This window comes from Nyctereutes procyonoides, unplaced genomic scaffold (assembly GCF_905146905.1).
Source record: "Nyctereutes procyonoides isolate TBG_1078 unplaced genomic scaffold, NYPRO_anot_genome, whole genome shotgun sequence".
NCBI lineage: Eukaryota > Metazoa > Chordata > Mammalia > Carnivora > Canidae > Nyctereutes > Nyctereutes procyonoides.
In genome coordinates this window covers 5,465,550-5,478,847 of record NW_026575131.1, presented here as the reverse complement: position 1 = coordinate 5,478,847, position 13,298 = coordinate 5,465,550, and the positions used below count along the sequence as shown (strand labels likewise).

Here is a 13,298-nt window from a genome sequence, read left to right as displayed (position 1 = left end):
ATGTTTTGTATGTTTAGTAAGTTGTGTAATTCTTATAATGACACTACAAGATGGGTATGACTATATTTTATAGTTAAGAAAACCAAAAGATAAAGAATTTAAGTTGTTTAAGATCATGAAGTAAAGAAGTGGCAAAGCCAATGTTTGAGCCCAGACAGTCTGATTCAGAGTCTATGTTGTTATCCCCTACATATACTACATTGCTCCAGCAAATGTTTTGGGCTCTACTTGCTAAAGAGTTGCAGAATCTGATGATATCTCTCACTAAATCTCCACTGCTGCCACTCTAGTATAAGCCACTATCAGCTCTTACCTGGACTACTGCAATAGGCTCGTAACTATCACTGGAATAATATTTTTATAATCAATTCACACAGCAGCTAGAATGATCCTTTAAAAATGTATCAGGTCACAATAGTCTTTTACACCTAAAACGGCCAAGGGCTCTCTGAGTCAGAGTAAAAGTCAAAGTCTTTACAATGACCTGAATAACCATAATCTGGCACCTGTAGCACATTTGTTACCTCCTTGACTGTATCTCCTACTACTCCTTCCTTTACTCCACTGCCACCAGTTACAAAGGCCTCCTTGCTGTTCCTGGAATATACCAGGCATGTACCCATTTCAAGGCTTTTCTAGTTAGTGTTCCTCCTGCCTGTAATGCTTTTCCTCAGATACCTGCATGACTTACTCTGTCATGACTCCTTTGCTCCAATGTAACCACAGTAGCATCTCTTAGGTGTCTCTACTTTCTTTATGGATGCCAGTCCTTCCTGTCTTGGCCATTTTTTTCAAAGGTGATGAGGAATAGCAAGATTTCAGTTTTTCCAGTAAGTTACAAATAAAATATATAATGAAAATGACTATTTCAGGGATTTTGTATATGAAATGGAGAACATTTCTCTGATGTATCTAGATATCTGCAGGGTAAAAATGCAGAGACAGCCTAGAGAAAATTAGGAATACACAGATGGAGGAAGGATATGGTGCTATTATATTAAGGAAGCAGATTGTACAAAGGACTGAGGTTTCTACTATTTAATTCATTTTGCAATTATCCTTTGATCTCCTTATATAAGGCACTAAAGAAGGTGAATCTCTGCTTTCAAGAAACGCATGATGTAGTTGGTGAGATGTGAAAATGATCAACTGAAATACAGGTCTGATTAAGTAAATGATACAGTAGATATGAAGGCAAAGTACCTAAAAAGAGAAAGGAGTCACATATTCTGAAGGGAAAGAGAACAGAGGAGGCTTCTTGGAGGAGGTTGAAAAGAAAAGAAAAGAAATGATCCTTGAAGAAAGAAGTTTTTGATTAAAAAAAAAAAAAAAAGGTAAGGAAAGGCATTTCAGGATGACAACCCAGTATAAGCAAAAGCCCAGGAGAAGGAAACGTAGTAGCTTTTTAAAGATAATTGAAAGGTTCATGAAGCTATAAAAATAGGGTTCTGGTGGGAGATGAGCTCCCAAGGTCAGTCTAAACCACTGTTTTGCACTTTATTCCAAGCATATTTCTTTTTTTTAAAGATTTTATTTGCTTATTCATGAGAGACAGAGAGAGAGAGAGAGAGAGAGAGAGAGAGAGAGAGAATGGCAGGAACACAGGCAGAGGGAGAGAAGCAGGCTTCATGCTGGGAGCCCAACATGGGACTCGATCCCGGGGCTCCAGGATCATGCCCTGGGCTGAAGGCGGCGCTAAACTGCTGAGCCACCCAGGCTGTCTTATTCCAAGGATATTTCTGAACGCTCCTCAATGGTAATAGTATAATCTTCTCTGGAATCTAGATCTAGAAGCTACTTGACTATATAAAAATCTACATGTCCAAAACCAAACACCATGATTCTCTTGTAAACCTGGTTTTCTTATGGCGTTCTCTATCTCAGGAAAAACATCACTACTCATCAGGTTACTAACAAGCCCAAAGCCAAAAAACCAAACCAAACCAAACCAAAGCCCAGGAATAATTCCTGACATCTTCTGCCTTTTGCTTCTATTCAACACCAAGTCCTACCTATTTTACTTTCCAAATTTCCACCAAATTATAATACTTTCCAATCTATCTCCACCGCCATCACCTTAGAACAAACTCTTGGCATCTCTCTCATGGAATGTTGACTGATCTACCTACACTCAATTAGGCTTTCAGTTAAGCTGGAGAATTTTTTTTTTAAAGATCTATCTATCTATCTATCTATCATCTATCATCTATTTATTTATGATAGACATAGAGAGAGAGAGAGAGAGAGAGGCAGAGACACAGGAGGAGGGAGAAGCAGGCTCCATGCCAGGAGCCCGACGCGGGACCCGATCTTGGGACTCCAGGATCGCGCCCTGGGCCAAAGGCAGGCGCTTAACTGCTGAGCCACCCAGGGATCCCCAATTTTTTTTTTTTAAAGAAGTCCTGGGTGCCTGGCTGGCTCAGTTAGTACAGCATGAGACTCTTGATCTTGGGTTCATGTGTTTAAGCCCCACTTTGGGCATAGTTAAGTATACTTAAAAAAAAAAAAAAAGTTCAGGACACCTGGGTGGCTCAGCGATTGAGTGTCTGCCTTCAGCCCAGGGCGTGATCCTGGAGTCCCAGGATGGAGTCCCGCATCAGGCTCCCTGCATGGAGCCTGCTTCTCTCTCTGCCTGTGTCTCTGCCTCTCTCTCTGTGTCTCTCATGAATAAATAAAATCTTTAAAAAAAAAAAAGGCAAAAAGAAGTCCTAAACCACCCAATGCTTAAATTATTTTAGTAGCCTCCCAAAACTCTTACAATAAAGAACAAATATCTGACTATGGTCTATCAAGTCAGTCCTATGTGATTAGGCTCTGGATCTATTTCTCTAACTGCTTCTTACAGCATGCTTCTCCTACTCTAGTCAAACTGGCTTTTTTCAACCCCTGCTGCTCATCCTTTCTTCTCACCACAGGGCCTTTGCACCTACAATACCGCCTACTTATCCTATCTTCAACTTTCAGCCAGACCCTTTGCTAGGTGTTTGCTCATATACTGATGAGCAAAACAAAGTATCTCTGCTTTCATGAGGCTTAATGGCTAAATGGAGAAAAGTGGCAGAAATGGAAGAACCAGTAGTCAAATAAAAATTGTGAGAAGTACTACAATGGAAAAAAGAAAACCAAGTGCTATGAGAGAAGGAATAATGTTAAGGGAGGGAAATCTACTTTAGATTGGGAGGTCAGAAGAATTGAGCAACATGGCATTTGAACTGAGCTCTCAAAGATAGAAAAGGAAGTTGTTATTTTAACCAGGCCATAAATGAGGAAAGGTATTATTACTGTGAGTTTCATGTGTCAAGAGAATATAGAACTTGGAATTTCATCAAAATCAAGATAAAATACAGAGTTAAAGCAATTCCAAAAAAGAAAAAAAAAAAAGATTTGTCCATTCACTGCTTAGAATTCACTTAGTAAATAGTTGAGAGTATATCACCAAAAAGGCTTTAGGAAGGAGAAGGATGCTGAGAGAAGTAAAGATCAGTAAACAGGAAGGGCCCACCTGCCCAGTAACCTAATAGAGTATATGGATAACTGTATTTACAAGGCTTATATAACCAATGAGTCAGCAAAAAGTCAGATGTCAATGAATCTCTTCTGTGCCCACTCTAAACAGCTAGGAATCTTGGCTCTCTCTACTATTGAGAAGAGGGGCCTGAGAACAAGATGTCAGGTTAGACTACTAAAACAATCAACATATTTTCCAGCAATACTTGCCTAAGTTAAAATGAGGAAAAGTAAATCCTCAGGCTTAGAAAAATCTAAGATACAGGATCCAACTTGAAGTAGATTAGAGCAAAGTGATTCTGGTAGGTTTTCCAAGATCTAATACAACCCATTTCTTTAACTTGTCGTAAAATGTTTGTTATAGATTCCAAAATCAAGACCCCAAAATCTGCTGAAAACCTCAATTTTAAAGAGAAAATGTCTTTATCTTTCTTGGTGCCCATAAATATTTCAGGGTTACTTTCTACATCTATCTTTTCTCTAATAAACGCTAATTGTATTATTAATGGTAACAGAAAAAGTTTTAATAATGACAGAATTGGGTCTGGCAAAGAAAACCATATAAAATAGAACATAAAGGGATTAAATCACAGTACAGGCAAAGAGATATAGCACTAACAGCCACTTGATATTGAACAGCAATGATAATGAACCCAAGACAAACACCCACCAACGCACAGCTATGAAAATAGCAGACTCCTCATCCTGCCTTCCTCCACCTCCATACTTATGTTCTCAGCCTATTACTGTTCCAGTGGCAACAACTCAATAAGAGCAGGGAGTTTTTATTTTTTCTTTTCCACGTTAGGGCATAGGGAAAGCTGGGAGGAAAAAAGGAAGGTAATTATAACTGTTCAAAGAAAAGAAAGGGTATCTGTTAGTTGGCATTCTTTGCTCTGGAAATTCCTGGTTTCTGCCTGTTCATGGACAGCCGAGAAAACCTGATGATTATCTCTGAAGGTCACAACTGAATGATCAAGAATAATGTTTTCCTTTCTGGCTTCTTGGGTCATGCCTCTTCATCAAATATGATTCTGCAAAATTTTTTAGTTCTTGCTAAGAGGCAATTCTATGTAGCTGATTTAGAAAAATAAAGATAATAATTTAAAAAACCAAGAAACCCTCCCTCCCAAAATACAAGCAATACATTTATCTTACCAAAACCCCCTGTCAGGCAGTCTGCTGATTTTGCTTGCCACAAAGCTCATCCTTCATTTGTGTACTGTCAGAGCAAGCTTGGATAGTCAGAACAAATCACAACCTCTCTTGACTATGTGCTCTTTCCATTTGTCCCCGCTTCCAAACTGCAGAGAAGCTGTGGCAGTCTGTCACGGCTGCACATACTTGGTTTCCGAGAATAACGCTGTAAATGAGGACAGCTACCACTGGGAATGCATTCCCCCACCAAAGAGCCAGCCGAAATGAAGCTTCTAGTGGATCCCTTGGCTTCTCACCTTCACAGCCTCAGAGAAGTGCCTTTCACAGAACAGGCAGGTACAGCTGCACCACATCAACATCCCCGCATAGCCAATCTTCCGCAGTGCCCACTTAGCCTATGTACAGTTCCGGGTCTGTCTCATACATCAACTCTTCGAGCTTTCTACATCTGGGAGCCTGGGAGGACTCTGTGCTGAATAAACAGAAAGCTTTTGCCAAACAAGCATCGTGTGTGTGTGTGTGTGTGTGTGTGTGTGTGTGTGTGTGTGTGGTTTGCTTGAGCTGCTAATGCAAATGAATAGTTTTACTCTGAGAATGGAGATCACAGACAGTATCTGCCTCTCTTCTGGAGCTGTGAGCATCTTTTATAAAAAAACAAAAAGCATCAAACTGGCTGAATTTAAAGCTACAGGGCATTAATTCACCATTCACATCTGTCTTCTTTAAAACCAGGTACGGTTTAGAGAAACGCTTAAAGAAGGTTAAAAACATACTAAATAAATGTTGAGGCAGCCTGGTTCAATAAATACAAAGAAAAACCAATCTACCCATGTTTAGATAAAGGACTAAAAGATTTCTGAAACAATTTCTATGCTTTCCTAATGTTTCTTATTTTTCATCTTAGGTTCACAAGATAATTTAAACGAAAATTGAGTAGGAAAAAACTGAGCATGAGATGCTGAAGTTTTATTCACTATGGATGAAGGGGAAAAATGCTTCTGAATGAATGGCACTGGAGTTTACTGAAATCTACACAATAGATTAAAACACCACAATCTTTAGCCCAGGCTTGGCTCCTGCATCATATGCTATTTATTGAATACCCATTATACTGCATTAAAGAACGGCACATTGTAAAGAGATTGTTCCTGCACCGAAAAAGTCACGTTAGTTAGACAAGCTATCAGATCTGAGCTTTATTTCTTCATTTGTAAAAGCAGTTCTGTGAAATGTACACAGGAAGAATTTTAGTTATTACAAAATATAGTGTAGTCTGTAGAATATGTAGAAATATTTCTCTGAAGTTAATACACAGAAAGGAATCAGACAAGACAATCTGAGAGTTTAGTGCCTAAAGCTATGAAAATTTCTGTACTTCTACTTAAGTATGGGGCTAGAGGCTCAGACCAGCATAGTACTAAGAGGTCAAAGAAGGTCTTTCCATCAGCATTCACCAGCTTCGTGTAGCTTCCTTTGTTTAAATCAGATGAATAAAATCCAAATCACTTTAAGTGAATTTGAAGAAAATTCTGGGTTGAAATCATGGTTCCAGAAATTCCTGTTCTATCTCTAGAGACACAGAATTCTGATCTTGACTATCCAGAACAAATTAATAAAGAATTTAATGACTAATACAAATTTTGTCTTTGCTTAAAAATTAAGTTGCAAGGTTTCAACACAGTAAATATTTGTTTCTACAAAAACAAGAGAAAAAGCAATCCTTTTTTTTAAAAATTTTTTTTTATTTATCTACGATAGTCACAGAGAGAGAGAGAGAGAGAGAGAGAGGCAGAGCCACAGGCAGAGGGAGAAGCAGGCTCCATGCACCAGGAGCCCGACGTGGGATTCGATCCCAGGTCTCCAGGATGGCACCCCGGGCCAAAGGCAGGCGCCAAACCGCTGTGCCACCCAGGGATCCCGAGAAAAAGCAATCCTGCACAGCTAGCATCAACACCAGCGAATGTTTGCTTAGTTCTGTTTATTATAATTTTTAATATAGCTTCTTTTAAGACAATCATGTTCATTATAGAAAACTTTGAAAACACCAGTGGGCATAAAAGAAAGCAAAAATTTGTAATCTCACCACTCAGAGAAAACTTCTATCCTCATTCCTTACTGCTAAGATCTTTTTTTAAAAAGAATTTATTTATTTATTTACTTGAGAGAGAAAGAGCGGGGGGGGGGGGGGGGACCGGGGAGGGGTGAGAAGCAGAGAGAGAAGGACAGGCAGACTCCACACTGAACAAAGAGCTCAACACTAGGATCGATCCCATGAACCCAAGATTATGACCTGAGCTAAAATTAGGAATCAGACATTCAGCCGACTGAGCCACCTCGGTGCCCCTGACATGCTTGTGTTTGTCAGATAGTTATTATTATTATTATCTACTCCCTCCACTTAGTTTTCTCCCTGAAATACAAGTTATAATTGATATAGGTGGTTGCGACTATACAAGGAACAACAGTGATAGAGAAATATGAGTCCTTTTGTTTTTCAAAGAAAAAGAACATTTTTGTCCCAAAGTAAAGTGGCAGTCTGTCACAGAATTTGAAAAAAGGACAAATCTTAGGAAATGAATTTGATTTGCCATGGTTTATGCTACTGGGATCTGAAAAGAAGCCATGAAATATGCAAAAATATTTTGGCAAATTTTTTTTTTTGGCAAAATTTGATGAGTTTTGATGAGCTTGCTTCCTTGGCTTACAGATTAATCCTTCATCTTATAACATGAAAGATTATTTTTTATCACCTGTGTAATTTTATTTGAGCAGAAAAACCTTCTGGCTTTATGTTTGATTCATTACGTTCTTAATGAATAAAAACCAAACCAAACCAACCCAGAAAGAAAAAAAGGTTCTGTACTGATGGAAGAGTTAAGAGTTTTTACAACTGCATTCCCTTAATATGTATTATAATGTTTTATTGTCATTTTGACCCAATAACCAAGTATCATTTCCCTTAATATGTATTATAATGTTTTATTGTCATTTTGACCCAATAACCAAGTATCATTTCTCACCCATGATCCTATCTTAATCAAGGGTTCAAATCTCCTTTGCCAACTCTTAATTTTTCTTTCCTAAAACTGGGTCCAAAATACAGAAAAGTAAAAACTTTTAGAATAACTTTGTTTTTTTAAAAAAAGATTTTATTTATTTATTCATGAAAGACACAGAGAGAGAGAGAGAGAGGCAGAGACACAGGCAGAGGGAGAAGCAGGCTCCATGCTGGGAGCCCGATGTGGGACCCGATCCCAGATCCCAGGATCACACCGTGAGCCAAAAGCAGATGCTCAACAGCTGAGCCACCCAGGTGTCCCTAGAATAACTTTTATACCTAAAACTATCTTTTAGAGTCTCATGGAAAGGACTGTGCAAGGTACTCTATAAACTGCTACTCCAAAGAAAAAGACTCTTAGGGACATGCTTTCAGACTATACCCCTATATTGGATCAGGATGTCTAGGATGCTTTTTAGCTCAAAGTAGATGTTGCATGAGAATAGATTGTTGACCCAAGTTCTATCTGAACAGGAACTAATGACACTCAAAGATCTGATAAAGGAAGTTTTATTGTGGTTATTTGTGTAGAATACTGTTGATGTTACCTTTATATTCTATTTTTTTTTTGTGGCTATATGAGGAAGTCCTTTCACTTTTTTCTTAAACTATTTTCAAGCCACATTTTAATAGATTTTTGTTTTTGTGATTCGAAATAAAATAGGTGGTATCTGATTTTCACTGAATACTCAGCATTCAGGAACTTACTGAATTTTCTGAGTTTTCCTTAGCTTTTTATGACAATACAGTTATTTTGCACAGGATTGATAACACTCTTATCTCCTTTTTATCAGGCTATAATTGGATTATATGACCATATGTATCTGTAATGCTATATCTGAGAATGATTTTTCATTTAATCAGATATGAAAAATCACATTAAGGAGTAATAGTTGACTTCATATATGGCACCAATGCTTCCCAAAAATCCCCCCTAGGAAAACTGACCTACTTGATACTTGGTTACAGGGTCCTCTGACTTATAGGTGGTAAGGAAGGTCAGTTACTTCCATTTTGCAAGCCTCAGAGCAAATGTTGGGATATTTGATGTTAACTCACCCAAATTTATCAGCATAGCAGGTGAAATCTAGTGAGTTTCTTAAGCATGGTTTCCTAACCTCTCAATGGTAAATAAAAGAGGTGTTTAAAAGTCCAACCAAAGATTCTTTTTGAAAACTTCTATACATAATTTTGTGGCTCAAAACTAATAGCTCTGGGGCAGCTGGGTGGCTCAGCGGCTGAGTGTCTGTCTTGGGCTCAGTTCGTGATTCCGGGGTCCTGGGATCAAGTCCTACATCAGGCTCCCCACAGGGAGCCTGCTTCTTCCTCTGCCATGTTTTTGCCTCTCTCTCTCTGTGTCTCTCATGAATAAAAAGAAATAAAATCTTTAAAAAAGCCCAACAACTAACACTTCTGGATTTGCAAAGAAAATTCAAGGATGTCTGTATCATTTTAGTATTCTTATTGTACCTATGTAAATAGGTCAAACATAATGAGACCAACCATTTTGTGATCAAGAATAGTCTTTGGAAATTACGACAGATCACAAGAGGGATGAGAAATTGTCAGCAAAAATTGTGAAAGACTAAATGATAAAAGATTTCAAGTGTCCTTTCAAGGGAATGCCCATTGTTCTCTATTGGATCCTTTGGGGTTATGTGATTGCAAAAAAGTATTCAACTTTAACTTTAGCTAGGTTATTTTGCAACTCTGCAGAAATGGAAATTACCCTGTGGACAGTGTTGATGATGCAATGCAAATGAATTCTGTCTGGTAGAGAATATAGATTTCCTGATTTCCTTAAGTCCAATTCTCATTTGGACCGATTTTAACACCCTACCAGTTCCTAATAATTGGTTAATTAGGGAGTGAAAAAAAACTTTGACACGTGTTCATTTTGTATGAGAATCGTAAGTTTTTTTAAAAAACTTTTTCTTTTAAGATTTTATTTATTTACTCATGAGACACACACAGAGAGAGGCAGAGACATAAGCAGAAGGAGAGGAGAAGGCTCCCCACGGGGAGCCTGATGTAGGGACTTGATTCCAGGACCCCAGGATCATGCCCTGAGCCCAAGGCACATGCTCAACCACTGAGCCACCCAGGCATCCCAAGAATTGTCATTTTACCTTTAAAAATAACCTTTAACATTTGGATCCTTGACCTTTTATTTCTCAAAGCATCTAATTAAAAAACAATTGTTTAGCTGGAGTTAGCAAGCCACAGTCTTCTGCCTATATTTATAAGGCTCTTACAAAAGAGTGAAGAACTATTTTCACATTTTTAAGGAGTTGTAAAGAACAAAAAAAAAACCCAGTATGTAACAGCAAATGTGGCCCTCAAATCCTAAAATATTTTATACAGACCTTTATAAAAAATTTGCCAATCTTTGCTTTAGATCAAAACTACAGCGTGTCACCTGGCATAGACATTTTATTTTTTATTTTTTAAAGCTTTTTTTAAAAGACTTTATTTATTTATTGATTGATTTATTCATGAGACACAGAGAGAGAGAGAAAGGCAGAGACATAGGTAGAGGGAGAAGCAGGCTCCATGCAGGGAGCCCGATGTGGGACTCGATCCCGAGTTGAATGAGAATCTGCATTGTTCCTGAAAAATAGTATAAGCACAGGTTCACTGTCAAAGCTCAAGCCAGGAAACTCACTCCTAGAGCTTCACTGAACTGGATCAATGTATACACAATAGATACACACACAGCAGTAGTTAATGATTCTAATCATAAAGGAGAAAAGATAAGGAAAGTAACAGGACACCTTCTCCTGCGGTCAATAAATATGTTCTAATATTAAGAATTAATGTCCCTTCAGATTCTAATTTACATACCAATGTTTCCTCAAAAGAAATTCCTTTATAAAAAAGATTTAATTTATTTGAGAGAGAGAGCACAAGAGAGAGCAGAGAGTACAAGTGGGGAGTGGAAGGAGAGGGTCAGAGGGAGAGGAAGAAGCAGACTCCTAGCTAAGCAGGGAGCCCGGTGTGGGGTTTGATCCCAGGACCCTGAGATCATGACCTGAGCCGAAGGCAGACTGACTGAGCCACCCAGGTGCTCCTCAAAGAAATTCCAGGCTATAAAACACGAAATGACTGTTGTGCAAAGGGCATAAGTGTACTAAGGGCATATTACTACTCCTAATGTCTATATATCTGGGATTCTCACTTTTTAATGAGGAAGAAAGAGGGAAGAATAGAAGGAAATATGCCTGGAGACTGTGCTCCTAACCAAGGTTACTCTTGATATTTTGGCCATTATGGCCTCCATGGGCTCCACGCACTAAACGCCAGCATCACTTCCCTCCCCAAGTCTTTGTGACAACCAAAATACTCTCTCACATTTCCAAAAGTTGGGGGGAAGGGTGTGATGGGAGTGGTGGGGTGGGAGATGAGTTGATAGGTTCCTGGACATCTGAAATCTGACTGAATTTTACAATTCAAGAGTTTTCATAAAAGATGATTCATTCTTTAAATATCTGTAAGTTTTCAATCTTGATTTTACTTGTCAGAATCCAACAACAGATGCTGTTTTGTTCACTGGCCTGATTTCCTTAGATTCAACCTATCTGAAATACTTTAAAAAAAATCTAGGGATGCCTGGGTGGTTCAGCAGTTGAGCATCTGCCTTGGGCTCAGGGCGTGAGTCCCACATCAGGCTCTCCACGGGGAGCCTGTCTCTCCCTCTGCCTATGTCTCTGCCTCTCTCATGAATAAATATAATTTAAAAAAATCTAATATTAGGGTGCCTGGGTGGCTCAGTCAGTTGTGTCCGACTCTTGATTTCAGCTCAGGTCATGGTCTCAGGGTTGTGAAATCAAGACCCGCAACACACTCCATGCTGGGCATGGAGCCTGCTTTAAGATTCTCCTCCTCTCCCTCTGTACACCCCCTCAATCATACGCTCTCTCAAAAACAACACACAAAATTCCAAAAAACAAAAAACTAATATAACAATATAATTACCTGTTCCAAAGAAGAGAGAGGAAACCCTGTTCTGATATTTCTATTCCATTAGAGTTCACAGACTTGTATAGTATTTGAACGGGTAAATTAACATAGGAGACCACTAAACTCTCAACCACTAAACTAAGGACTTCTGGACACAGGTCAACAATCTATGGTCCTAGTCAAACTACTTATAAGATAAGGCTCCCTAAAAATTATATAAGGCCAATTCATTATGATTATTTAAAAAAAACCAGGGGTGACTACATATGGAAGGCCCAACATTCACTTCTGGTTCTCCAGGGCAAGGAGACAGGATAGGCTCAACAAATGTCTGTTGAATATATCAGTAAAAAATAAAACCATAAATCATATCACCTCTAATATATGCTTATATTATTTAAATCTACAGATAGTTGTGGCTGATTTCTGAATTGGAATCTTCCATCTTTTGTATTCAATGTTTTACAGAACCACTTTTGATTACTAGGCAGTATTTGTTTACAAATTTATTTTAATTCTCTAAGGACTGGGTTTAGCTTCTAAGATTCTACAACCACATAAAAAATAATTACCTCCTCCGCAAAAGTTCACAGGATCCCAAAATAAAGTTGCAAGAAACCCCAAAACATAACCCACCCCATGATTAAATGAATTTATTAGAAATGTCTGAGGGACAAATTTCTCATATAAGACTAAGAAGCAATAAATATGGAAGATTTCTGTTTTCAAGCCATTATTTAGAAAATCAATATGGAACTGTTTCTAGTTTGTTCCTGACTTCAGCAGCCACTCATGAAATAAATATTTTTTTTTATTTTTCTATGATGTGTTCTGAAAAAACTAAATCTATAAAAAACTATAAATTTATAAAAAACTATAAATCTCCTTATGATTTGATAAAAAATTTGTAGAACATTTGAAGTTATAATTGAGAAAACTGCTAAGGCTTTATAAGGTGTTATAGAATTTGTAGACTACTAATCTAGGGAGTTGGAATGGAAAAGTCCTAATTAGAATTCCCAATAACCTAGTGCTTGTCTTAATAACCTTATGGGGGAAAACTTTAATAAGACAAATTTGTTCATGATCAATAATTGATAACAATGTTCTTTTAGTGTTTCTTTGTAAACAAAATTGAGATGGGGATACTCTTAGTCATTTCATTTATTCTTCTCAACTACTAGGAACTGTTTGCTCTCAGGGTGTCTCACGTTTTAATTATATTAACAAGAATGTTTCTGATACAATATCCTAATATTAAGGTAAAATTAATAACACCATATAGACTCTCTTTGGTGCAGTATCTAAATCACTTTGTTAAGTGTTAAGAGATTTGCTAGACCTAGTTGTAGCATTTAATTTAGTTCTAGTTTGCTTTCTCTTCAACTGAAAATGGTGTTAAGAATAGTTGCCCTTTCCATAAATTACATATATGTGGTACAGCTGAATCACATATGTGATGACTTCTGCTTTTCATTCGCGAATACCAATTGATTCCAATTATATGGCTCAAAATTTTAATTATTCTTTTTAGCTGCTTGACATCTTCAACTCTCGATTAACATTAGCAATCTCTTTCACCAAGAATTTTAATGAAGAGGTTGAACAGGACAGG

General features: G+C 37.8%; 1 protein-coding gene across 6 annotated transcripts in view; it reads right to left on the bottom strand.

Annotated features, from left to right (window-relative positions):
- Positions 1 to 13,298, bottom strand: part of TMCC1 (transmembrane and coiled-coil domain family 1) — a 238,747-nt gene that overhangs the window by 37,867 nt on the left and 187,582 nt on the right. Inside the window, exon 1 of one of the 6 annotated variants that reach the window (XM_055343374.1) lies at positions 4,962 to 5,102. The exons of the other annotated variants lie outside the window; for them this stretch is intronic. Coding sequence (XP_055199349.1) covers positions 4,962 to 5,024 — 63 coding nt within the window. The 5' untranslated portion in view covers positions 5,025 to 5,102. Of the gene's footprint in view, positions 1 to 4,961; positions 5,103 to 13,298 lie in introns of those variants that run through there. 6 annotated transcript variants of the gene reach the window in all.